The sequence below is a fragment of the Perca flavescens genome, chromosome 20, assembly GCF_004354835.1.
Source record: "Perca flavescens isolate YP-PL-M2 chromosome 20, PFLA_1.0, whole genome shotgun sequence".
In the NCBI taxonomy this organism is placed as follows: Eukaryota; Metazoa; Chordata; class Actinopteri; order Perciformes; family Percidae; genus Perca; species Perca flavescens.
This window is the reverse complement of record NC_041350.1, coordinates 23858516-23886422: the sequence shown is the minus strand read 5'-3', so window position 1 is coordinate 23886422 and position 27907 is coordinate 23858516. Positions and strand designations below refer to the sequence as shown.

At 39.2% G+C, this 27907-nt stretch overlaps 3 protein-coding genes across 6 annotated transcripts in view; 1 reads left to right on the top strand and 2 right to left on the bottom strand.

Annotated features, from left to right (window-relative positions):
* Positions 1–1383: 1383 nt before the first annotated feature.
* On the bottom strand, positions 1384–22160 carry rmnd1 (required for meiotic nuclear division 1 homolog). Of its 4 annotated transcripts, none has more exons than XR_003691080.1 (13): positions 21976–22160; positions 21134–21586; positions 20927–21032; positions 20764–20839; positions 20532–20571; positions 20314–20414; positions 20105–20211; positions 19922–19986; positions 19704–19780; positions 18355–18475; positions 18114–18230; positions 16906–17013; positions 1384–1402 (listed from the first exon to the last, which is right to left on the bottom strand). XR_003691080.1 is itself a non-coding variant. In XM_028565787.1 (12 exons), exons 2-12 carry the CDS (start codon positions 21557–21559, stop codon positions 16981–16983), a joined length of 1269 nt encoding a protein of 422 aa, XP_028421588.1. In that variant the 5' UTR covers positions 21560–21586; positions 21763–22160; the 3' UTR covers positions 16466–16980. The 4 variants fall into 4 exon arrangements, 2 of the variants coding, with proteins under 2 accessions (XP_028421588.1, XP_028421587.1); XR_003691079.1 differs by lacking the exon at positions 1384–1402 and adding an exon at positions 16466–16653; XM_028565787.1 differs by lacking the exon at positions 1384–1402 and having other exon boundaries at positions 16466–17013; positions 21763–22160.
* Positions 21159–26987, top strand: ccdc170 (coiled-coil domain containing 170). Its single transcript, XM_028565784.1, has 9 exons — positions 21159–21581; positions 23189–23273; positions 23445–23618; positions 23774–24076; positions 24630–24830; positions 24916–25089; positions 25330–25569; positions 25828–26031; positions 26321–26987. The coding sequence occupies exons 2-9, from the start codon at positions 23247–23249 to the stop codon at positions 26597–26599; spliced, it is 1602 nt and encodes a 533-aa protein (XP_028421585.1). The 5' UTR covers positions 21159–21581; positions 23189–23246; the 3' UTR covers positions 26600–26987.
* The window catches only part of syne1b (spectrin repeat containing, nuclear envelope 1b), an 80846-nt gene continuing 79623 nt past the window's right edge, over positions 26685–27907 (bottom strand). Inside the window, exon 145 of the mRNA XM_028565788.1 lies at positions 26685–27907. Coding sequence (XP_028421589.1) covers positions 27664–27907 — 244 coding nt within the window. The 3' untranslated portion in view covers positions 26685–27663.

Genomic DNA, 27907 nt, shown 5'->3' with positions numbered 1-27907 from the left:
CGGTCTCAGCCTGGCAACCTCCGTGAACTTCGAGTCTGGGCAGGAGGGGGCGGGGGAGACGACTCTCCAGTATTTTGAATTGGTAGTGCAGTAACTATTTTAACCGCTAGCTGCCAGTATTACATACAATATTACATATTGCACCTTTAAAGTAAAAGTACTCAATGCAGAAAAATCCTCACATTCTAGGAACTGGAAATGATCCAAACAGTTCTGTCAATCAACTAAGTGTTTTATCAGCTCATCATTTCAGCTGGACTTGTTGGCCTGTATATTGTTGGGTAGTTTAATTTATAATAAAACATTGTATTTTATAAACTACATGTGTTTGGTGTGCAAAAATCTGAATTTGTAATGTAACTAGTAACTGAAGCTGTCAGATGAATGTAGTGGAGTAAAAAGTACAATATTTTTCTCTGAGATGTAGCGGAGTAGAAGTAGAAAGTGGCATGAAAAGAAAAGACTCAAGTAAAGTATAGTACCTCAAATTTGTACTTAAGTACAGTACTTGAGTAAATGTACTTAGTTACATTCCACCACTGAACCTGTGGCAGACTGTGGACTGATGTGTTAGACAGCATATTGCTTTAAACTGTTGACCATCTCTATCTATGATTTACAAAATTCTCAATTTGATTCAATGCATTATATTTGTGTCTCAATGCAATCCATTTTAGGTACTCACAAAGGCCTTTAATTAGCCTTATATATTATTTTTTTTATTAAGAAATAAATAGTATTCTCATTCATAAAAGTAGGATACATGTATATAATATTGGATTCACTGGAGTTTTCAAGAACCACATGTGATGCAAAAAAACAATATGTCAGCTCAACAACCACAACTAGAGAAAAATCAATAATTTCAGTGTGACTTACAGCAGATGTATCATCCCATGATACCTCCCTGATGATTCCCAGGCATCAGGCATGCTTTCTGAAACCAAATCAACTACATTTTCACAACTTGGGTGTCTTAAAATGACCTGTAAAAATACATAAACATAAAATATCCAAATACTTTTGTTCTGAAGTAAGATATTGCAAAACATTACAGAAAAGCGTCTTCTTAATTTCCACATCTTAATAAATAATTGTACTTTTCAAAGGGTTCAAATATTCTACTTATATTTTAATAGCTCACAGTTTAACAGTTCCCTGATTTGATATATAGCACCGTATTCTAATAAGGCACCCTTGAACAACAACAAAAATCACATCATTCTTCTTCTGTTATGTTGTGATAAAGATCAGGCCTCACTGGCCAAAAACTGGACAACTGTACCAGTGTACCTTGTTCCCAGCGAGGACAACAGCAGATTAACACATTAATCCGAGGGGTGATGATTTATTCCCATGAGACCGACCAAGATCTGGCAGCATCTTCAACAACAAGTTCCCCCTTTAATGAGGAGACATGACAGAGCGATTAATGGAATTTGCTCGTTTATTTGTTAGACGAAAAGCTACAACTTCCGCCCAAAAAGATCAAGTTCAAGCTTCACAGGAGAGGTTTTAGATACTGATGAATACACAATATGTGCATGAATGAAACAAACTGAGATTAACAGGTTCACTTTATTCATGATGGAGATGATTTACTTCATGTTTTTTTTTTTTCATAATGCCCTTTGTTTTAGGACTTTCAATCACATAAACTGAATCCTGGATGCAATTTTCCCAGTCAGGCAAAAATTCAGTCCATGTTAATGTAACAGCACAACTGCTTTGACAGTTTTCCTCATTTTATGGGAAATGACTAAGTCTCTTTTAAAAAATAAATGGTCAAAATAATAAAAGCTAAACATAATATGGCAGCCTCGCCCCTTTTTGTTCAAGTCTGTTTGCATCAACCTTAGAAACAACTCATCCGGTGCAGCTGCATTCAATTTCCAATGAAAATATATTTTGAAATCTTTATCATAGGCTACTTAGTATTTTACGGTGCTGTAACTTCAAACATAGCTGTGCACTGACGTGAACGTGCACGCCGGTGGAGGTCCGCGCGGGTTGCTGGGACATTTCCTTCAGTCATCTGAGGACGCCCTGAGTTTTCTCTGCAGGTTTTTTTTTTTTTTTTATGCAGCGGGAGGCGTGATGGGCCGGTCCGGGCCGATCCAGGCTCATGTGATCCTGTATAGGAGGTGTTTGGGTAAAATACTTTCTCAACATCCAGGCTGCAGCATTTGAGAGATAACCCAGAGACGGTTCACGGAGCTACCGGATCGCTTTATTCAGTGCACATTTGGGACATTTCCATCACTTGAGCGGCTCATTCCGGAGAGTGACGCGCTGCAGTTCCGATAATGGGAGACGCTCAGTCTGCGCATCGGGAGGACAAGGAGGATGCAGCGGCTGAGGGGGACAGCGGAAAAGTGGATGATGCTCAGACTGAGCAGAACACTGAAGACAAGGTATCCTCTTATTTCCCACAGATCCAGATTGCTGACATAGGCTATTACTGCAGATAACTACCACGTTTACAGAAAAACTTATCTATAATGATTTTCCATCCTCCTATCTTATGCATTGAGGATATTCAGTAACACATTATTTGGTATAAAGCCTCTTATATTTCCAAAACTGTGTGTTACAAAAATGCTGAGGCTGGAATTTGTTGCTGTCGGTGCAGGTGCTGCTTGCCAACACATCCATTAACGCCAAGAAAAAAAAGTAATTGTCCCATTTGAATGAATGCCATTGGGCACATCAAGCTTACTTCATTCAGGTGCAGAATTAAGCCATTACTAATTAATTCCTAGTAAAACATAGAAGTTGTTGAACATTTGTGCTACTTACTTATTATTTTGTCAAAGTTTAGGAATCGTGAATGCCCCCTTGGTGATTAACTTTTGCTTTGGTAGTGTGAGGCTAACATAGTCTGAGCTGTTGGTGCCTTTCTGAAGACCCTGTTTTTGCTGTTTTATTGAAGCAGCAAAGGTTTGCATTTATGGTAGATGAAAGGAAAGGAAAGAGGAGGAATAATGACCTTTCATTCTTAGAGGAACCTTTCATTCTTAGAGGAACCATCTCTCCCCTGAGCCCAGGGGAGAGATGGAATTTCCCCTTTGCTGCACTCAGCAGAAGGCAACATCGATTACTTGTGTACAACATGATCACTGGTTCATGCAGAGCAGGATGTAAATTAGACAGCACTGTACTCTGAGAATGAAAATAATGTAGCTATTAATGTCTTATGAGCTATAACCATGAGACTGTGTCGTTGTAATGGCAACTTTAACCTTTGTGACCTGGGTGATTACATTATTAGGATGGAATGCTAAGTAAGCCACTGTTACAAGCGATCATTTCATTTTGAATAAAGTCTAAAGTCTTAAGTTTTCAAGTAAGTAAAAAGAAAGAAGCAGAAATAGTTTGTCAATGTTAGTCACCTTCAGCTTAATGCTGTGTTCTTTGTCACACACATTATTGGCACTCTTGTTTGCAAAACCCCAAAGTTTGGTTGTATTTCAACTGCTTTATACTTAATAAAGTCCATTTAAGGGCAGTCAGTCATTTTGGTTCAGTGTGACAGAAAACAAAGCAATGCCTGTTCACACCAATGTCTGTTCATAGCACCTAACCTAGGTGTGTGCATGTCCAATGGTGAACATTTGACTGGAAAATCAGCTCACAGCGATCCATAATCAACTTATGGTCTTTGATTTGATTGATTAGTCATGTTTAAATTTAGAGAGCTGGGTTTTTATCTCTACATTTAGAGGAGATGGTTCTTGTGTCTCAGAAAATGTAACCTATAGGCTACATTATAGCTAACATATTTAAAAAATAACAAATGTTAACGTCAAAGGCCGCATTAAGCCACCAAAATACCACCTATACCCGATTCATCAAGAAATATTACACACAAAAAGTGTGCATCACTATACTATGTATCACGCTGTGGCAAAACATGTCAAATCTATCTGGAAAGGAATCTACTTTATCAATGTCCAACAAGTCTTAGCAGGTATAGGCAGGTGCCATACGACCCTAACAGCTATTTGTATAGCTGTTTAATTATGTTGTTTCTCCACAGTAGTTGAAAACTTTCGCCTGCTCAGACTTCCTAGACTAATCTGGCTCACGGATTTGAGATTTTGGATAATTAGGGTTTTCTAACTGTAAGACTACCATCACACCCACACAACAGTGACTTGACTGTGTTGTTTGTATACAAAATAGGACTTTGGAGCCCCAGTTAATCAAAGATTGAAATTGTTTGTTTCATGGAAGTACACATTCTGTTGGATTTATTTTAATTTTTCTGCAGCTTAAAGCATATGGGAAAACGGTTTCTGCTATACATTTATTTTTACTGATAACAGAGCTAGTGAAATTACTATTACAAACTAGAAAATATTTAAAATTGACTGCTAAAAGATGGGAAATCTAACATTTGCCTCAGGAGCAAAGGTACATTGTACATTTTATATTTTGTGCTTTGTTTCAGCCTCTCAAAAACAATGGGCAGATCTCTGAGATCAATGGAAAAGCAGACGGCTCTATAGCAGAAGTTAATGGCCACTGCGAGGATGAGATTGATGCAGAGGGTGGGTACTCTATTACTATTACTGCTTATTGACAGAGAATGTCAGCCTAATATCAACAGACATGCAGAGATGGGGACTTGAGTTTCAGACTCGGACTCGAGTCACACTTAAGTCGCACACACAGTGACTTCAGACTCGACCTTGAGGTGCAGGACTTGTGAACAATCTTTATGTTTAGGAAACGTCTGATGAGCTGAATGTTATTCCCCTCCCTGCGTAACCTAAAACCGGCCTACGTAACACGTAGTACGTAATATATCTGCTGCGCATGGCCACAGAGAGAGAGGACAACAAACATGTCAACCACACCGGTAGCTGCTGTGCCATTGATCATAAGCTTTGGCTTTAAAAAAAAAACAGCATACGACAAGCCCCAACAAAAGAAGCGCTGAATGCTAAATCTGTGGTATCAAGATAAAGGATTCCGGCTCAACATCAAATTTTATCAGGCACCTGAAAACGCACCTGCATAGGTTAGCAATCATGTTTAGCTCAGCATTGGCCATCTAACGTTAGCTCGCTTATTGCTTTAGCCACGACCTACGGACTGTCGTCTGTTAGATGTTATGTAAAGATGAACTTGTTTATTTGCCAAATTTGTGGTAATAGATGTATGTAATTATTTACATCCCGCTGGCAGCAATGCTTTGAATTCCTTATATATAGCTATGCAGTGTTCTAAGTAGGGCTGCAGGATGAGGAAAATATGCGATAATGATATTACTTGTGATAAACAGATATTAAAGTTTACTCACTTCTGCATTTCTGCTGCTTTCAGTATTCTGCTAAACAAATTGAGCATTGAATTGAATATCAAAGTCACCACTAAAAAAAGAATGACAGTTTCTTTTTAAAGTGTAATTTTCTACTGATATTTAATTTCAACTACACAAAAAAAATTGTCTATCGCAATATGTCACAGCCTTTCGCGACGTGTATATTGCGTCAGTTGATATTGTGATGAAGATAAAAAACAATACATTGTGCAGCTCTAGTTCTAAGCAGCCTGGAGTGAAACACAGCAGGTCATACAACACTCTTTATAACCACAAGAGACATGAGACTTGACTTGAATTCTAGTTTAAAGACTTAAGACTTAACTTGAACTCCACTCCACTGACCCATAATTTGTTAGATTTCAGCTGATAGAGTGTCATCTCCATCTTTTACAGTTCTTCCAATCCAAGTGTTTTAATATTTCATTTATTTCCTGGTTTAGCTATCCATTCATCAGACGAAGATGTTTCAGAAACAGAAAAGCCGCTTAAAGAAGAAGAAACACCATTCAATGTTGAAATTAATGAAAAGGAATCGCCCAATGAAGCTGATGCTAATGAAGATGTACCCCTGGAAATTATTGAAATAGATGCAAAGCAAAATGACATCAATGAAAGTTTTAGGAGATTTTTCAGAAACATTGGTTTGAATTTGACAGTGAAGAGGGGCTCAGGTGAAATAGCAACAGATGTGCCTGATGAGACCAACCAGGGAGAACCAAACAGAGCAGAAGACGTTGAGGATACCACAAAAGAAACCACAAGTGAGAATGCTGAAAAGAATGCTGATGTGAACATTGCACAGGAAACTTATGATAATGATTCAACAACATGTCCTACCCTGACAGACGTTACATCGGACATTCTAGAAAATGCAGAGGAGAAAACAGAAGAAACCAAAGAGGAAGTTGAATCTGATAATGTAGATGCAGCAATGACTTCACCTGTAGGAGAACATGCACAACAGGATGCCACACCTGAAGAAGAGTCACATTCCACATCTCCATGTAGCCCTGAAGAAGAAGTGGTTGTATCTCCAATTAAAAGATTTTTTACAACTGGAATCTTTTCTGGACTACGGAAGAAAAAGAAGCCTGCAGAAGATGAGACAACTGACAAAGAACCGGAAGACAAGGGAGGAAAGGAGGTTGAAGAGACCAGAGAACAAACTGTACAAGACAAACAACAGGATATAGAGGATATTAGTCTAGGTGTTGATGCAGCTGCAATTGAGACAGAACATAAAGAAAATATACTTAAAGGGGAGATCCTGTCTGCAGTATCAGCTCAGGTGATAGATGCATCTACCATAGATCCATCAACCATCATTCTCACGGAGCCTGAAATTCTGAATTCTCAAGAGAAGGACAAGGTTCAAGCAAGTCCTCTTAAAAGGCTGCTGTCAGGGTCTAGTTTAAAGAAACTATCCAAGAAGCAAAGAGGCAGGAAATCAAGTGACGCAAAGCTGTCTGACTCTGGAGAACATGTTTCAGATCAGCTCCTATCATCTACTGGGTCAGCTGAGAATCAGAAAGAAGAAGGTTGTGCACAACACTCTGCAGAGGCAGTAGGAGAGGAGGATGGTGCATGGGCTTCCTTCAAAAAACGTGTGACTCCAAAAAAGCGCATAAAGAGATCCTCCTTAAGTAATGAAGAGACACAAATCCCAGGTTCAGTAGAAGAACCAAAACCAAGTGAAGGAGGGCAAATATCAGATCTCAGCACAGAAGAAGGCAAAAAACGAAAAGACTCATCTGTTTCATGGGAATCTGTTTTGTGTGGATCCGGTAGGAGAAGAAGCCGAAAAACTTCGGACTCTGAGGACGAAATACTTCAAATTGATAAGCAAGATGGTGGATCTAAACATGGTACAGAATTGGCCCTAGAAAGTTCTAATGAGGTCGATGAAATGTTAGCCTATTCCCCCAAAGAAGCAGGAAGTCCTTCAGAGGGTGATGGAGGGTCAACATGGAAATCATTGAAAAGACTTGTCACCCCGAAAAAGAAAGCCAAGGATGAGGATGAAAGCAAAGATCATGTACAATCTGATAGTGAAGTTACTCAAGATGAGTCCTCCTTTTCAATAAAGAAACTCCTACCAGGACGAAAAAAGAGGAAGTCTGCCGAAAAGCAAGACCAAGTATCTTCAGATGAAGCTGATAAGGACGTAGCTTCAGGTGATGAAGACTCTGAGACACCAGCTGTGGTTCCATTGTCTGAGTTTGATACAGTTGAGACTGAGGTTCACATACAAACACAGGCAGACATAGAAAGTCATATACCCAAGGAAGGAGACCATGAACTCCAGCAAGACCTTCTAGATCAGATGGCTGAACCAGTCCTACCTTGTGACAACCTGCAAACTGAAGTAAAGAAAGTCCAAGACAATGTTGTTGCTTTAGAAAATCAGGCATCTAAAACCCCAGCTACAAATGAAGAACCTGATGATTTTACAGAATCAATCAGTAAACAACAACTCAGTGACATCCCAGAGGAGGCCACTCCAGCTTCAGCCACTGAGGAGGCAGCTAGAGATGACACTATGGCAGAGGACCTGATAGAGATCACATCTGAGGCTATTACTGCACCAGAGCCATTAGACATTACCCTGGCAGATGAAACTGAGATGATCTCTGCAGTTTCCCAGTTATCTTCAGAGTTTTCAAAAACATCTGGCAATACAACACCAGTACCAGCAGAATATGACTTCATGGAAACAGATGTGCTCCTGCATCAGGTTGTTGAAACAATTTCCACAAGCCCAAACCCAGTTCCAGTTTGCTCAAATGAGCTAAGATTCGAAAGAATAGTTGTTTCTGTTTCACATCAAATACTTGAAACATTTGTAAAAGAAGAGCCAACAACTCTGGAAATACACCAAAGATTAGATGCAACTGCCATTAACACGGGTCTAAATGTTTCAGAACTGTACGCAATTAATGAACTTGCAGCTACCACTGAAACAGAGAGCATATTTGAAGTCAATGACTCTTATTCCACAGAGATTGTATCTGAAGTTCCTACTGAAGAGTTTGACACTGCTGAAATTGCTGTAGATGAAGTACATGAGGTCAACATTACACATCAAGAAGACAGCTTAAAAGAATTAGAAAGTATCGATGAGAGCCATCATCTGGTCGAATGCCCATCTGAGATAAATGCAGCTGTGTCTAAAGATATATTACCTGAAGGTGACGAAATTGTCCCAGATGAAGGTTCTCTAGTTAAGGCACATCAAGTTAAAACGGAGCCCCCAAAAATGTATGCTCAAGAAGCAGATTCAGCTGGTACAGTAGCAGACGAAACTAAGGATGGGGCTATGGAGCAGGAAGTCCAAACTGTGACAGAAAAGGAAGATCAGATTACGCACAATATCACAGATCAAATTCAAGTTAAGGATAAAGATCAGGAAATAATATTGGAGGACATCCCAGCAGCCAAAACAGTTACATATGAACTCAAAGAAGAAACAGTTCCTCTAACTGAAGTCAACATGGAGCCAGAAAAGGAAGATGAAATAGTAACAGATGCCAAAACTGGAAATGTTAAAGTACCAGAAGCATTTGACACTGTGCAAGCCTCCACATTAGATTTAGAGGAGGGTAGTGTTCAATCTCAAGAGGATGAAGTAAAATCAGAGGACATTCCACCAACAGAAACAGTTACAGAAAAACCCAAACAGACAGAGGAGCATCTCACTCAAGTCAATGTTGAGCCACAAAACAAAAAACTAAAAGCAAATGCTGTCAAAACTGAACATGTTCAAGAACCAGAAGCTGTTCAAGCACACACATTAACTTCAGAGGAGAGCAGTGTTCAATCACTAGAAAAAGAAGTCATATCAGAGGACGTTCCAGAAGCAGAAACAATTACAGATGAACCTAAAGAGGAACCAATACCTCTCACTGAAGAAAAACTTGAACCTGTGGAGGCTTCCGAAACTGAACATGTTCAAGAATCAGGAGAAGTATTAAAAGCTGTTCAAGCACTCACATTAGATTCAGAGGGCAGTGTTGAATCACTTGAAAAAGAGCTAATAATAGAGGACGTTCCAGAAGCAGCAACAGTTACAGATGAACCCAAACAGGAAACAGAAGTGAGGGTTGAACCAGAAGAAAAACTACCAATAGAAGCTGCCAAAACTGAACATGTTCAAGAACCAGAAGGGGTCAGTGGTCAATCACTTGAAAAAGAGGTCATATCTGAAGACATTCCAGAAGCAGAAACAATTACAGATGGACCTAAAGAGGAAACAATACTTATCACTGAAGAGAAACTTGAGCCAGAGGAAGCTTCCCAAACCGAACATGTTCAAGAACCAGGAGAAGTATTAGAAGCTGTTCAAGCACCCACATTAGATTCTGAGGAGAGCAGTGTTCTATCACTTGGAAAAGAGGTGATATCAGAGGATGCACAAGAAGCAGCATTAGTTACAGATGAACCTAAAGAGAAAACAATACCTCTCACTGAAGAGACACTTGAGCCAGTGGAGGCTTCCCAAACTGAACATGTTCAAGAACCAGGAGAAGTATTAGAAGCTGTCCAAGCACCCACATTAGATTCTGAGGAGAGCAGTGTTCAATCACTTGAAAAAGTGTTAATATTGGAGGATGTTCCAGAAGCAGCAAAAGTTAAAGGTGAACCTAAAGAGGAACCAATACCTCTCACTGAAGAAAAACTTAAGCCTGTGGATGCTTCCGAAACTGAACATGTTCAAGAACCAGAAGAGGGCAGTGGTCAATCACTTGAAAAAGAGATAATAACAGAGGACGTTCCAGAAGCAGCAACAGTTACAGATGAACCTAAAGAGGAAACAATACTTATCACTGAAGAGAAACTTGAGCCTGTGGAAGCTTCCCAAACTGAAAATGTTCAAGAACAAGAGTTATTACCTACTACACAAGTAGCCACATTGGATTCAGAGGTGGGTAGCTGTTTATCACTTCAAAAGGAAGCAATATCAGAGGATATCCCAGCAGTGGAAATAGTTAAAGATGAACCCAAACAGGAAACTGAAGTGAGGGTTGAGCCAGAAGAAATTCTACCAATGGAAGCTGCTAAAACTGAACATGATAAAGAATCAGAAGGGGACAGTGGTCAATCACTTGAAAAAGAGGTTATATCTGAAGACCTTCCAGAAGCAGAAACAATTACAGATGGACCTAAAGAGGAAACAATACTTCTCACTGAAGAGAAACTTGAGCCAGTGGAGGCTTCCCAAACTGAACATGTTCAAGAAGCAGGAGAAGTATTAGAAGCTGTTCAAGCACCCACATTAGATTCTGAGGAGAGCAGTGTTCAATCACTTGAAAAAGTGTTAATATCAGAGGACCTTCCAGAGAGCATTGTTCAATCACTTGGAAAAGAGGTCATATCAGAGGATGTGCCAGAAGCAGAAACAGTTACAGATGAAACTAAAGAGGTACCAATACCTCTCACTGAAGAAAAACTTGAGCCTGTGGAGGCTTCCAAAACTGAACATGTTCAAGAATCAGGAGAAGTATTAAAAGCTGTTCAAGCACTCACATTAGATTCAGAGGGCAGTGTTGAATCACTTAAAAAAGAGCTAATAATAGAGAATGTTCCAGAAGCAGCAACAGTTACAGATGAACCCAAACAGGAAACAGAAGAAAAACTAACAATGGAAGCTGCCAAAACTGAACATGTTCAAGAACCAGAAGGGGTCAGTGGTCAATCACTTGAAAAAGAGGTCATATCAGAGGACGTTCCAGAAGCCAAAACAATTACAGATGGACCTAAAGAGGAAACAATACTTATCACTGAAGAGAAACTTGAGCCAGTGGAAGCTTCCCAAACTGAACATGTTCAAGAACCAGGAGAAGTATTAGAAGCTGTTCAAGCACCCACATTAGATTCTGAGGAGAGCAGTGTTCAATCACTTGAAAAAGTGTTAATATCAGAGGATGTTCCAGAAGCAACAGTTACAGGCGTACTTAAAGGGGAAAAGATACTTCTCACTGAAGAGAATCTTGAGCCAGTGGATGCTGCTAAAACTGAACATGTTCAAAAAACAGAGTTATTACAAGCTGTGGAAGCAGCCACATCAAATTCAGAGGTGGATAGCTATCTATCACTTGAAAATAAAGTAATATCAGAGGAAACCCCAGCAGTGGAAACAATTACAGATGAAACCAAACAGGAAAAAGAAGTGAGGCCTGAGCCAGAAGAAATACTACCAATGGAAGCTGCCAAAATTGAACATGTTCAAGAACCAGAAGGGGTCAGTGGTCAATTACTTGAAGAAGAGGTCATATCAGAGGACATTCTAGAAGCAGAAATAATTACAGATGAACCTATAGAGGAAATAATACTTCTCACTGAAGTCAAGTTTGAGCCAGTAGAGGCTTCCCGAACTGAACATGTTCAAGAACCAGGAGAAGTATTAGAAGCTGTTCAAGCACCCACATTAGATTCTGAGGAGAGCAGTGTTCAATCACTTGAAAAAGTGTTAATATCGGAGGATGTTCCAGAAGCAGCAAAAGTTACAGGTGAACCTAAAGAGGAACGAATACCTCTCACTGAAGAAAAACTTAAGCCTGTGGAGGCTTCCGAAACTGAACATGTTCAAGAACCAGAAGAGGGCAATGGTCAATCACTTGAAAAAGACATAATAACAGAGGACGTTACAGAAGCAGCAACAGTTACAGATAAACCTAAAGAGGAAACAATACCTCTCACTGAAGAGACACTTGAGCCAGTGGATGCTTCCAAAACTGAACATGTTCAAGAACCAGAGGTAATACAAGCTATACAAGCAGCCACATTCGAAGTATTATCAGAGGATATCCCAACAGTAGAAACTGTTACAAATGAACCCAAACAGGAAACTGAAGTGAGGGCTGAGCCAGAAGAAAAACTATCAATGGAATCTGCCAAAACTGAACATCTTAAAGAACCCCAAGTATTACTATCTAATGTCAAAGAAATTCTAACTGAAAGCAAAACTGAGGAAGGGACATCATTGTATGTGCATGTAGTCACAGAAAGTATTGAGAGAAATAGTGCTAAGGAACTTGAAAAGCAAATATTGTTGAAAGATGTTCCCAAACCAGACAATGTCAATGCCGGTATAGATGAAATTGAGAGTGAAGTTGTGGCACAACTGGATCACTCTTTAGAGATAACAGAATATCAGAAAACAGCGAGTATGAAACAATATCTTGGTGTTGAGCAGGAAGAACGCATCCCTGAAGACGAGTTACAAACATTAACAGCAGTTTGTGTATCCTCTGTTAATGAGGAAGAAAATAATGTTCTGGTCCTTGAAAAGACTGTATTTACTGAAGAAACCCCAGCACCTTGTGTAGACAATGCTGCAGTTACAAATAAACTCAAACATGAAGTGCATATCAGTACAGTGCAAGTCAGTGTAGAGGTAGAAAAAGAAAGAGAGACTGCTGCAATTGAGCATGCTGTAGTGGCGCAAGTAGTCACATGTAATCTCAAAGATGTCTCAGCTTCAACACCTGATGATTTGATAGAGAAAACACCAGCTGTTACTGAACCCTTGATATATAGAGGGACAAGTGAGCTAGTGATCAAGGAGGAAGTTGAGACTGCCATACCATTAGTGAAAGATGATGTCGCTGAGACAGCAGAAGGCGGCAGTGTGGTTGTGATGATGCATGTGCCATCAGTAGAGTTCGAGGACAATCACAGAGTTCAAGTGCAGGTGGTCGATGTCAATATAAAATCAGCTGAGACAATTGTGGACACAGTGCAAGAAGAAGGGGTAATAGAGGCCAAAGAAGTCATATATGTTTGTCAGGAAATGTTTAAAAAGGTACAGAATCTCTCCGCAACTCCAGAGATTAATAAGGAATTAATGAATGAGGAAAACAGGGTGACCATTCAAGAAGTTATTCAACATGTAAAGGAGAACTTACCTGAGATAGTACCTGAATCAGTGGTTGATAACTTGGAACAAGAAGTTATAAAACAGCCAGATGTTGTGACAGAAGTGAGTGAGATGGTTGAAAGTGACACAAATGAAGTGGAGGATCAAAAAGTGATGGAGGATAATATTGCAACAATCAGAGAAAGACAAGATGAAGCGCCTGCAGTCATCAGTGATGTCTCTGCAACTGAACAGCAAGTGTCTAAGGATCTCATGCAAACACCTGATATTCCAGGAAATGTAGATGTCTCTATCCATGATCACAAAGAGGATTTGGAGGAAACTAAAGCTAAACAGGAAAAATCAAAAGCAGGTGTTACAGCAAAAGAAGTCAAATCATCATCAGAGGAATTAGATGCGAAAACAATTAATGAAGAAGCCCAAATTACACACATTGCTCAAAGTCCGACTGTAACACTTAGTAACACTAACTTAGTAGCCCCCCAAAATACTGGAATAATCTCCTCAATAGGTAATGTGGAGTCCCCTTCAAGTCTTTCTTTTGAATTCAAACTTAATATACAGTTTGGACAAGCAAAAGCAACTTCCCCATCATCTACAACAGAGAGAAATGAACCCGTGAAAAAGACAGAAGTGTCTGAGGTCAGAATTCAGGCAGTAGAGGTAGTAGAACCCGTAAAGCCAATAAATCCAACACAAAGAACTGAGAGCCAGAAACAGACAGAGCTAAAGGAAGTCACTGTTCAGGCAACAGAATCAGTGGCAAACTTAGATTCAACAGAAAGAGCTGTGATCACGACTCAACCTGTACTGCTGGATATCGGCACCCAAGCAATGAAAACAGTTGAACCCGTAGAACAAATCAAATCGACAGAGAGAGTAACCTCCAGTGTCCAGGCAACAGAAACAATAAAATCAGTAAGGCAAGCAGAGAAAGGAGACGTGTTCCTGAGTCAGCCAGTACTCTCTGAAGCTTGTGAACAAGTAACAAAAGCAGAAACGCCTGTTAAACAAAAAGAGGAGGAAAATGACCAGGATGTGTGGATGGATGCAGAGGAAGACCTTTCCACTCAAGAGGAAACAGACGCGTCTCTTCATAAGGTGGAGGAATCTCTTGAACTTCAGACAGAAAGTGAGCAAGTAGAAAAGAAAGGACTTGAAGATGAGGCTGAAATGGCTCCTAATTCCAAAACTGAGGAAGAAGAAAGTCAACAGGAAATGCACAAAGCAGTAAGAACATGTGAAATTGAGAGTGATGGTGAAGATTTTGCTGTTGCACTTGAGCATTCTGAAACTCAAACTGCAAGCATCACTACGATGGAGCGGAATTAATTTCACCCAACTTCAGTGTCACTAACCGGTGAGATTCTCCCTTTGCTCTTGTTCCAGTGTAATTTTTACAATATTTGGCCCAGTAATCAACTCAATCTTACACTGAAATCATGCACATTAACTGGAACATCCAAATTCATTAATATCATGCTACATTTGTTTTCTCCTTTCAAGGTTGGACAATCAAAAAGGAAGCCTCAAGTTTGCAAGTTTTCAAAAAGCCATTAAAGAGTAGCATTGACAGTGGTAGAACAACACAGGAAACAGCATTTGCTGCTTTTATTTGACATTATGTTCAACAAGAGATATACCAATATTTACTGTTGAAGCTTGTCTTCATTTTAGAGCGCTAAAGATTAATCAATTAGTTGCCAACTAACTTAATTAAATTAATCGGCAATAATCGATAAATTAAGTCTTTTTTTCTAACAAACTCCTCTATGACAGTACAGTGAATATCTTTGAGTTGTGGACAAAACAAGACATTTGAGGACGTCATCTTAGACTTTGAAAAACACTGATCGACATTTTTCACCATTTTCTGACATTTTATAAACCGAACAACTAATCGATTATTTGAGAAAGTAATCCACAGATTAATCCACAATGAAAATAATTGTTAGTTGCAGCCCTACTTGATTTGTAAGATTATTTTATTATCAGTAGTAGTATTATAATTATTACAAAGTGTGTGATTAATGAGAGGTCTGGCAAGTATCAACTAGAAAACTGCTAGGCTTGGCTCAGGGGACATGCGGTGTGATTCTAGAGGTTTGACAGTTAACTACATCCATTTTGCAATGGTGTCTTACAACAAATCTAATGAGTTGTTTGCTATGTAGTGCAATTTTGCATTACTTATTAGACTGGATTCAACTTTACTGTCATTGTGCAGAGTACAAGTACAGAGACAACGAAATGCAGTGTCATGTCATAATCATGTCAGATGTTTCCAAAAATTCTTCTTTCAAAGATTTAAGAGATGAATGTATATGTCGAAGAGATTAATACCAGTTTTGTTAACGGTTTTGTGCTTCAAATTCATTTGTGTAAGTATTTAAAAAAATTAGTTCATAATGTATGTGACCCAGGTACAGGACAAATGTTCATTTACCTTGACACTCAAGGATGCTACTAGTAGGTTAGTATATCTAGCTATTTCACAGCCTTTACTATGTATCATCTTTGTTCATAAAGGGTTATGTCATTCATTTGTTTAATCATTTCAGTTATGTTCCCATGGGATGTATGCAGGTAAAACCAATGGGTAGACATGAACATACTACTGCATATTGTCTTGTACATAATGACTGTTTTAATGCTTATACAGGCAGAAATTATTTTTAATCTACAAGAATTCTATTGTGACAAGTTTTAAGAGCATGAGAGCATGGCACATCTTTGTTTAAAAAAATAAATAAAAAAGTATTAATTTACACAATGTTATTTGAAGTTAAATTAATCTTCACATACATATTTATCATTAATATCAACTATACTCAGCAGAGCCTTAAATAATGATGGCAGCTTAAACCATCCTGTTTTATGTCCCAGCAGTTTGTGTGTAAGCCTCAATGATCTTAAAGGTGATGACAGGCTGTTGTGTCAGCTGTTTGTCTCCCCCCCCACCCCCACATACAGTATATTTACTTTTATGGAAAATTCTTGCTGATCTGTGATGTTAACGAATAACAAAATACATATGATAACCCTGAGTTATATGTTTATATATTTAGCATTGTTTTATGAATAAAATATTATTTTATTTGAATAAATTCATACCTGTATATTTCAAGTACTTCTTGTATTGGACATTCTTCTTGTATATTGAAACTTCTGGTGACCATAAATTAGTTTTAGACATTCCACTGAACTAATAATTACTAAAGTTGATATTTCATATGCAAACACAAGCATAATTGACAAACATTTAAAACACTTTATTGCATTTTTAACACTGAACTCACAGTTGGAGTTCTTGAACTTGATGAATTTGAATACAGTATAATATTGCATTCTGTTGTCTTTTTTCTACCGCTAGTCTTTCAGTCACAAGAATCCCACAAGTCGAAGTGAGTCTCTGCGTTCCTCTAAAACACCAGTATCTTTCATACTGAAAACAGTTCATTGACATTTGCAAATAATGTAACAATTAAATGAACCTTGTTAAACACATACATTCAGCAAACAAATCATTTCTGTGTGCTCAGGTGATCCCAAAAAGGATGTCCCGCTGATCCGTAAGCCAGGATATTCAGCAAAACAGTAAAGAAATGGTAAAAAAATACATTCATATAATATTCACGTCTGCTTCCCGATTTCAGTTGCTTCCAGAAAACATTGTAACATATCACTGATATAGTACCTTTGCATAGTGCAGCATTCTTCCTTTGCAGCTCCAAGTGTCCTTTAACGATGTGTGCATTGTTGGAGTAGCAGATTAGAAGATCATTTTTGCAAGTTCAAACATAACCTACAAGAAAAACAAGTAATAACTGTAATGTTATCTAACTTAAAAAGGCTGTAAGCATTTTAAGTGAACAAACAAAAAGTTAGCCCTCTGAGCTAATGCACGCAAACTACTGTAGTAAAGGCTCCGTAATCTCAACCAGCATGAATCAAAACGGCCCACACACTTTTTTGGGCATTTTAGGCCTTTATTATACAGGACAGCTGAATGTGTGAAAGGGAGAGAGAGGGGGAACGACATGCAGCAAAGGGCCGCAGGTCAGAACCAAACCTGCGGCCTTAGGACATGGGGTGCATGCTCGACCAGGTGAGCCATCCAGGCGCCCCGCCCACAAACTTTTATTAACTCCCATAGCGACAACTTCTTATATTACATCAATACAATAACACTAAAAAAACTTACAAAAGAGCTGACAAAATTCAGGGAGAATTTTTTTTTTTTTCTAAAAGTAATGACTTTTCATCGACTAAAACCACACTAAAACGTAATGAGTTGTTGAGGTTTGGCAGTGGTAGAAGTAAAACTACGGTATTAGTTAAAACTATTAACAGTAGGCTAAAACTATTAATACCGCACAGTACAGTACAAGTAAAGAGTCAAAAAGAGGCATCATCAGCACAATGTATTTATATTGACTTAACATCTGTTAAGCAGGAGCTTTCAACTCTAAGATAATGCAGAATAGTTTAATGAATAATAATAATGCACCATATTTTATTAGTGGTATTTTGTGAGTAAAATCTGAATCTGCAAGGTAACCAGTAACATTTCTCAGGTAAATGTAACAGTACAATGTTTTCCTCTGAAGTTGAAGTACACCATAGATGAGTAGTATACAATTGGGTTGCTTTGGAATCCTTCTGTAAGTTATTTTAGGGTAAAATGTTTCTGGAGAAAGCTACAAGCAGTAATACTGGAGGCCAAGCAAACGGACCGCTTCAAAGAGGCACGTTTTGAACGGGCACCGCATTAGTAAATTAAATAACTCAAGTAGACTAGCCAATGTCCAACAGTGGAAGATTGTTTGCAAGGTGTAGGTGCTAGGTTTGTGTGATGAATTAACGTTAAAAACAAAGGACACAAATGATCTTATATTTCCTTACCTCAATAGCAATGAGGATGATAATCATCCACTCCAACCTCAAGCTGTGCTTCTCACTGAGGTGGCTCCTCATCAGATCTGTCAACTGTGTACAATGTTCCAGCTTCTCGTTCACAACCTAAAAACACAGAAAATGTGTCTAGATCAGAAACAAAGCATGTGCCTCTTACCAAGTATGACTCTCTTACAATTTTTATTACAATTACTGTGCAACATTATTTTTTTGGAGCAGCTTTAATTACATTGACTCTGCGGTTGATACTGAGGAACTGGCAGGTCTTATCGTAAAGTTTTTCCAGGTTTTCTCGGTCCCAGTAGAAATCAGGTGTGATGAGCAGGTCAGATCTCAGGTTTATACAGTGTCTGTCAGAGGAGGACGTAAATACAAAGTCTTTAAACAGAGTCGGTCATCCTGGAGTATGAAAATACAACAGAACACCTACAATAGTTTTTGCAATTGCAAATACTTGGTAGAATTTCCTGTCCTTCGGGTCACTGGGACCCGTTCAGTTTATTTGACGTTTTGTATTGGCCTTGCGTTGAGCTTCCATGTGATGACATTTCACATGAACTGGCGGGGGCCTCGTCCTTCGGGGTCCTGAGACCCATCCTGCACTTGAACGCGTTAAATAAACTAAACAAGTCCCCGTGACACAAAGGACAATACAAGGGTTAAGGCTCTGACACACCAACCCCACGGCCGACTGTCGGCAAAAAAGGCTGTCGGACTGACTGCCTCCCCGAGTTGGTCAAAAAAGTGCCTCGGAACACACCGAAGCGACGGAGATTTGAGCGTAGGTTATGCACGTGCGCAAGACGTAATACGTCTCCATAACAGCAGGCGGCGGTAATCTGTATTGTTGCCCAAAAAATGAAAACCCGGCAGCTCCTTTGGATGAACGCGTCATGTGGGTCTGGCTTCTCCTGAATTTCAAAACCAACCATAATGGCGGCTCGTTCGGAATACAATCTCTTATTTTACGAAAATAGTTCACCGAAACATGTTTCTGAAAACATTTTACACAAGAAATAGGTCATGCAGTTGCTGAATTTGTCTTCATTTCAGATCGACAAAGGTCAGTTTAAAAGATTTTCGTCAGATTTTGAGGGGCGTTCGTCACGCTAATCCCGCTCGTCATTTCCGGGTTAGCACTCCACCAATCTGATTGGTCATTGAGTCTGACAGCCCACTGGCCAATTCAACAAGTCAAATCGGCCCAAATGAAGGCCGATGGCTCCTCCTCCGACTGACGACGGCACGGAACACGCCTAACAGACTTGAGTCACCGACCTCGCCAGACTGTCCAACGGCCAATAATTGGGTTGGTGTGTCAGTTGTTAGACAAAGTATTTTGAGTGTAGAAACTGACATAACAATAACTGGCAATTACAACAATATACGAGTATGTCAAAACATTTCTGCTACTGTAAACCTGGCAGACACAAACTGAATTGACAAAAACAAATACGAATCTGAGATTCAAAGCTGAAACAACTGGAAAGTGTTATCTTGCTGTAAAAAAAAAAAAAAAAATTAAAAGGTTGCAGTTCCTTCTGGATTAACTGCTAATTAAGAAAAAACTGAATTTACCTTAACGTGAAAAGCTCCCCTATCTTCTTCATAACCTCTGCAGAGGACAACTTAACTCTTTTGCCAGACTTAAGCGTCTGAGGAAAAAAAAATAGATTAGGACATTAGCATTAATGGGAGCACTGATGCATGATCTACCTTACGCACAAACAATCAACCATTACATATAATCAATTATTCAGAATGTATTTGTGATTGCTGTTAAGTGTCCACTGTACCTCTGGAATTGTTTGAATTGACTCTACAAAATTGTCTAAAAACACTTCCCATATTGCCAGCTTCACTGGAAAAGAAAGGACATGGTTATACCTCAGAGAGGCTGAGTACAGTGCTACTACTTGTATTGTTATGACATAACAATACAAATCCTTGTGATTTATAGTTCAAGTGCAAGTTCTCACCTGACAAACATAGTGCATTTGAAAATGCAAATTTCTCCAGAACAGCTTCATGTTGATCCATCTTGTTGCTCAGAATAAAGTTGCCGCGCTCAAGCTTCGTGTTTCCCCTGAAGAAGAAAGTACTTAATTCATTTAACAAAAACTAAAGAAAGTCTGAAAGAACAAATAAACAAAAACAAGTGTGAGTGAGTGAGTGAAGATCAACATACTCTCCAACAGTGTAGTTTATCTCCTCATTTTCCCAGTGGACTAATGCTACTTCATAGGGCTGGATCTCATGATGTTCCAATATTCTCATCACCCTTTTCAACTGTAAAGACAGAAAAAAAAATCCTTTATCGAATTCATATGCTACAGTCGAGAAATAAACAAGAATTACAATTACTGAAATAGTATACTTAATAAAATATATATATAGTTTGGTTACCGTTTTCTCTTCAACATTCCAGAAAACAACAGAGCCTTCCCTTAAATTTTGGATAGAGAAAGTCAAAAATAAAATAGTTACAAAACCATTGTCACTACGGTTAGGTATCTTTTATATTTTTTTAACACTAATGCCAATACATACATACATACATACATACATACATACATACATACATGCAAACATACATCCAAACATACAGTAATTTGAAAACAGACTTCTTTATTTCTACCTGAAGAAGACCATTAGAGCATCGTCGTCTGGTTTTGCAGCCATGTCTGTGCTTATCACCAGCACATTTGAGGCATCTGAAATTAAAACATGATTGTCATAAAATGTGTTATCTGTTCCAAGCAGCATATATCACATCTAATTCATTCATTTTTTAACAATACCTCTTGGTAAATCCATCTCATGGAAGCCGTGGCTTACCAAGTCGTGGCAAAGTGTTGGCAAATGATACTGATCTGCTGTTGCAAAGGCAATACATTGCATCATATCCTACAGAGAAACACAGGGATAACATAATCATTAAAACTAAAAAAAGACATGTTTAAACACTTAAAAAGATCAGTCATGCATTTGACGACTGGCTGAATCACCTCGTCCACATTCAGGGAAGGCTGATTGGCCCTAGAAGGTTGTTTTGTTCTTGGTCCTTTTGGAACCCTTTTTCCAGGCACCGCTGCTGGTTTTAAACTTGGTTTTAACACTGACTTCACAAGATCGGGTGAATAAAAACGCTTCTGTCCACTTCCATATTTAGTCAGCAACCCAGGGTCACGCAACAAATTGCTTTTAAATCCAACTAAAGCAGGCAGAACATGTCTTGTATGCGTCGGCTGTTGGTGAAGAGTGTTAAAGTGACAGATCCTTGGGCCAGACCAGTTTGAGTAAGTCCTGGTTTTGGATTCATACTGGAGTGTCTGGATAGACTGGGAGAGACGGGCCGAGGCCCAGCTGGAGACTGGTTTCCTCTCTACATGCAGCTGAGCTCCCAAACTGGACCACAACGTCCGGAGAAGCATCTTCCCATAGACAGCTGTACAGGTGGGCTGCAACACAGTTAACAGCTGACAGTGATGCACCATATCTTATGCTCTAATTTAACATTGCATGCATTATAACCCTGTAAAAAAAAAAAAACTGGATCTATTAGAAAATGTGTAATTTGAGACATCTTAAATCTAATGTTAATATAGAAATAGGAGCCAAAACAAGCTAAACTGACCTTGACTACTTTAGCTAGCTATGAATAGCCTCACTAGTAACGTTAGCCGTGTCACGATTTGTCCATATGAAATACACTTTGTGAATAACACACGAAAAACAATTAGGGTTCTATATCTCGAGCTAGTTTAAGCACAAGCCAACAGAGGTGGTTAACGTGCTGCTAACGTTACAAATTCGCTGAAATGTGTCCGATAGCCGTCGGCTAGCTTACCGGTAAATTAAAATGAAGCGATTTAACACGAGTCGACTTTAACAATGATTCAACGTGTCAGAAAGCGGCAGCTATACTGAGCATGTTAAAATATAACTATGGACTTTAACATAGCTAATGGAATGACAGACCAAGGAGGCGTGTTTGTATTTGCTAATAAAGTTTCTTTACTGCTTATTTCCTGTTTTGAGGTGACGTCACAGCCTCTATGGTCACGGCGTTGTTTGCCCAGAGTAATGACTGGCAGGCTGGGACGTTGTCCATTGCTGGCTTTTCAGCCTACTCCACATTTCACAGGGTAGTAACCATAGACTGTTATGGTTGTAGCCAGGAGGAGCTTTTTTAAATAAATATATAATTTTTTTTAACATAAGTCCTCTCCAGTTGTGTACCCCTAAAATCATATGGCCATATTTAGGTTTAAGTTATTTGAGCTATATCAAATATCATTTACTAGGGTTGTGGCTCCTGACTTTTCGCTGTCCAATAAAGACAAAAAATTCCCCCCTAAAATATATATGTATTTTGTTTTTATTTATATTTTAAATATTGACTTGGCCAGCAGTGTCCAACCTGCCACCTTGTAGTTAACAAAAGTGTTGATTTTTTTCTGACTTTTCTTTATTTATTTGCTTTTTTCTTTTGAAATAGTGGATATTTTCACCTCTCCTTAAAAACACTCATGTCCACACCGAGAAGGGGTCAAGTATAGACATTGCCTCATTTTAGGGGTTCAGTTTAAAGTCCACTATTTATTGTGTCTGTCATTGTTATGTGTTTCCTCAATTCTTAAATGAGACTGACTGTATCTTTTATGGTCTACTTTAATTATTATTCTGCAGTGCAGAAAGTAACAAACTGACCAAGTGTCAACTACCATCGTGCCTGGTAGACGACAGACAGTAACATGTCATACAGTCTACATGTAACTATTCATAGTGAAGGCGTAAACAACTTCAGGCAATGCAATGGTGAGTTGGAAGAGCTACCTGAAAGTCTAAACTTAACACCTTGCATCTCCATCAGCTTCTTGCTTTTGATTTTTTACTGTTTGATCTTATGTCATGTGTTTCATTGACCTGTTAAATACTTGATAAGCTATAAATTGCATTTAGATTTTTGTGTGTAATTGATAGTCTCCAGATATCAGACGTTCTCAGCAACAGCACCCCCTCTGGTGGAGCCTGGTAAAGCATGTGTTTGGTGTTGCCAGGAGACTTCTTCAAACAGAGACTCTGCTGTATTCACTTCCCCTGCAAGACCTTTTAATTATGGAAGTTATGGAAAACTCTGATGAGGTAGGCTATGCCAACACAACATAAATTAATTTGACATCTCTTTTATGTACATGTGGTATTGGGCATAAACTTAATTGCACCTAATGTTGGCAAGTTTTAATTTATAAATGTAAAAATGTCCTACAATTTATAGTAACTTTTTAATGCTCTTTTAACTGTTATGTGGACCAGTCTCATGAGAGGGAGAGGCTGAAGATGAGGATTACTGTTTTGGAGGAGAGTGTGAAGTCCTGTGAGGTAGAGTGTAAAGCCAGCAGAGAGACGGTGCTGAGGCTGGTGGCAGAGCTGGACCGAGAGAGGAGGAAGGCTGCCAGCAGTGCAGCAGCACTCGATTCACTCAAAGAGGTACTTAGACAGCTTTTAAACACTCCTAACTAAGTTTATAGTAAACTGAAATTAGCCTGTAAAATACCCTCCATGTGTATACGTTTTTAACTGTGTAATATATACACCCCAACATTGTGTGATGTTACTCTTGGTGGTGTTTTGACCTCTTTAAGGAGTTAGACGGTCTGGTGGTGGGAAGGAATAGTGTTGAGATGGAGAAGGGAACCCTGATGGAGAGGCTTGACGCCAGCAAGAGAGTCATAGAGGCAGCTAGGCGAGAGTCCCACTGTTTGGAGAACCAAGTGGAGGAGCTTGAAAGAAAGCTACATTACAGCCAAGGAGAGACCAAGGCATCTGAGGAGAAACTACAGATGTTCCTGAAAAAGATGGCAGGCCTGCTGCAGCGGAAGTCTGAGAATGTCATCCTGCCCACAGAGGAAGATGTTTTACACCAACTGGATAACCTCTGCAATAAGGTGAGGGATTTCTGACACAACTTCACCTACTTCCAGGTTCACGGAGAAAGGAAATAGGTCTTAAAAGGTCAATACAACCTTATGAACAACATTATTGTGAGACCAACCTGTGTTCCTCAACAGGTTCCTAAGCCGATGAAGTCCCTAAGTCAAAATGTGTTGTTCTGTTCTTTTTTTATTACAAGTTTTGGCCCTATGAGGAAATTAACTGAAATATGTCATAGCTGTATGTTCGGCTTTTGAACAGACTCTCACTTCTTTAAATGGGTAATATTTTCAGTGACTATTATAATTATATAAATATTGATCTAAATAAATATGAATATTGAAGTAACTAGTAACTACATTTGTCAAAAAAATGTCAGGTACAAAGTATAAAGTAGCATGAATTTAAAATACTCAAGTAAGGTAAAAGTACAGAACAAATGTACTTAGGTACAGCACTGGAGCAAATGTGTCTCCACATTAACCTTTACAATACATCTTGGGTTTCTGTCTTCAAGAGGCACTCTAAGATAAATACTAGCATCCTTACTAAATTTTTTGGAGGTAGTCTTTGTCAGAGATGGAGGCCAGACTGTGCCATGTCTCTGAGGAGCTGAGCGAGCAGACGGAGCTCAAGCACAGTGCACTGCAGAGGGCTCATCTTGCAGAGCAGCAAGTCCAGGACCTGAGGGAGAGGCTGCAAGGTCTGGAGACTGAGCTGTTGGCAGCAGATGTGCATCGTGACGGGCTGAGGCACAGCAAACAGCATGTGAGTAAAGTCAGGAGAAATGAAGTTACAGCAACAGGTCTTTAGTCCTATGACATATATCAATTTACATTTTTTTTTTTAACAGTATGAAGAGTTCCTGGAACAGCTGTCAGAGACAATGAAGGTTGACAGTATTGCTGTGGATCTAGGCTTTGACATGAGGCTAAAACTCATCCTGTCACGTGCAGAGCAGCTTCTTAAACAAGAGACAAGTGCTTTGGTGGAGAGCAAAAGTCTGACCTATAGTCTACAGCGAAAGGTAGGCTACGCAAATAGGTAGTGCTGTTATTACTGGAGCTAAATTACTGTCATGTCTCTTTAGATATTACAAAGGGCTTTAAATAACCAATTGCTAGCTTCTAAAAGTGTGCAGAGTGAGATACCTGTCTTTTATTTCAGTAATGATGAAAATGTCCTCTCCAAAATGCACAAATGCAAAATAGTTGTTGTGTTGGCATGAGTGGCAATACACCTGTAATAGTATTCCTGATCCCAACAGTTTAAGTCACAGAAAGACCAATTAGAGAGCAAAGGACTCCACATCCAGTTCCTGAGGAAGAAGGTGTCCGAGCTGGAGGAGGAGAAGAGGAGTCGATCAGCATTGGCTCTGAGAGATGATGCTCATCTGGAGGCCAGGAGGCTGCAGAAAAAACTGGAGCGTCTCCAAGGAGAGCTGAAGGCTACCAAGCTGTCCAACACTGAGCTCAAGGCCCATCTGTCCCACACCAATGAGCTCAAGGTAGAGGGGAGAGGGGTTCAGGCCCAAAAAAAGTAACTCCAGAGGCATTTTTACCTCATAATATATCATGTATTTATGTTTATATCTGTGTATGTGTGGGTGAAAGGAGGAGGTAATGCTTTGTAACTGTGCACATATTATGTAAAGCAGGTTGGTTCTAAAAAACAATGTATATTTTTTAAGTATCAAAGTATTCAAGAGCAATAAAGCCATTGAATAACAGTTGCTTCACTGAACACCTCTGTCTGACGTGCCAAGTTGAGAGTCATGGAACAGAGTCAGACCATGCAGGAGCAGAAAAAGAGGCTGGATCAGCTGGTGGACGGGAAGGCCAAGGTGGAGAAGAAGCTGAACACAGTGAGCTCAGACCTGCAGAACCAAGAGATGAAGATCAGAGAGGACCAGCAACAACTCAACACCCTCAGACAGAGCCTGACCCAGCTGTCTGAGAGGGAGAGAGAGGTGAGGGAATGATGACGAGTATGAAAAGTTTTTCTCAGCAACACCTGAACAAAAGAGATTTATGCTCTTGCCTGAAGATGGTCTAGTACCGAAATGTTGCCTATTATTAAACTTTATATATGTTTTGCAAGTTAGACAGTGTGCAGGAGTTTTCTTCTGCAACTTTTAACCTGCTTGTCCCCCTCTGACGCTCCTGTCTCACGTTGTAGATGTGCGAAGTATTTTTCGGTACTGATATTATGCTCTTAAAATCAAACTCAACATGTTTTTTTTTTCTCCATTTTCTCAGTTGGTGGATTTCCGGATGGTTGTTTCCCAGATGTTGGGTCTGGATGCCACATCCCTAGCTCTTCCAAATTATGAAATCATCAAATTACTGGAAAACCTTCTTCACGCTCATCATCACCATCACCACCTTCATCATCATGTTAATATGCCCTGGCACTGTCCTACTCACCAGAGGCCTCATCTCCCCCAAATCCAGAACCTTCCTGACAGCTCCTCCTTGGATCTTTCTACCTCCAGGTCTGCTTATCCAGGGGATGCACGTCCCCTTCACGAAGCCTAGATTTATACATTACACTTAAGCCAAACTGCACTTAAAATGTTAATGTATTATAGTGGTTTAAAAGTATTTTAAATGCAGAATCCAATAATGTAGCAAACACCATGTTCTATTATGATTCACCAATGATTCACTGAACAAATAATAGACATGTAAAATCACATCAAATCAAATCAAAGACAAATATCAACATGAGGATTTGGCATTCATTGTTTTTGATGGTCACATATACATACATTTTTCATATTCTTCTTTTTTTTAACAATTATCTACACGTTAAATAATCCTGGACTGTTATACATTTGATACTGAACTGACGGTCATACAAAATATACAATAGCTCTATATGTCATAATTCTCAATCGTAAAGTCATATTTTATATTTTGTTTAAAAAATAAAACAGCAAAATGTATAAAGACCATGGGTGACTGATGTTGAAGATTAAACTCTTGAAATGTGTCTGGCTTTGATATTAAAACACATGACTTGGCTTAAATGAACATTAAATGAATCAATTCAAGTTAAAATGGACAAACTGAAAGATATAAGTAAATAAAAGTAAAGATCACAACTGCATGCCAAAATACAGGTAAAAAAATAATTGCAATGTAAGATATATTAAATGTTTTTTTTGTTTTTTGTTTACAAATTTTCCAGTTACAAGCAAATTCACAGGCTATATGTCAGCATTAAACTTTGGTGCTGTCCACTGACAGATCTCTTTAGAGAAATACAACATGTACGTATATGCCACTGAGTTGATCTTCAGTTCATTCATCCAGAAATGTCCCCCGTGGGCAAAAATGGTGTCTTCAGTTTAATTACACCAAAGATGCTCCTTAATCGACACAGCATTACACAGAGTAACATAGTGGTATGCTTGATCCTATGTGCTACACACAAAGATATTAACTGTAGATGGCAGCTGCTTTTCTGCAGAACAAATGGATGACCAAGGTCAGTTTTTTGCTCCGAACACGATCAACCTTTTAAAGGATATCAACGAGATTCCAATTCTAGTCATACTGTTGCAAAAATACTGAAATGGAACGCTCTTACAGCCAGCCTACACAGGAGGTGGTCCATTAGTGTAGCTGAGCATCGGGTAGAAGGAATGAGCAAAGTTGTTGGATTGAGAACAGTAGTCCTCCTCAGTCATTGGCAGCAGGAAGGCAAAGATCACTAACAGGAGCAGGAAGAGCTGGAGAGGCAGTGCGACCCAAAGGACGCGCCACAGAAACGAGGACCTACGAGCCGACGATGTCTCCGGATCAAAAGGGAAGGAAACGGATCCAGCGTCGCTGCGAGAC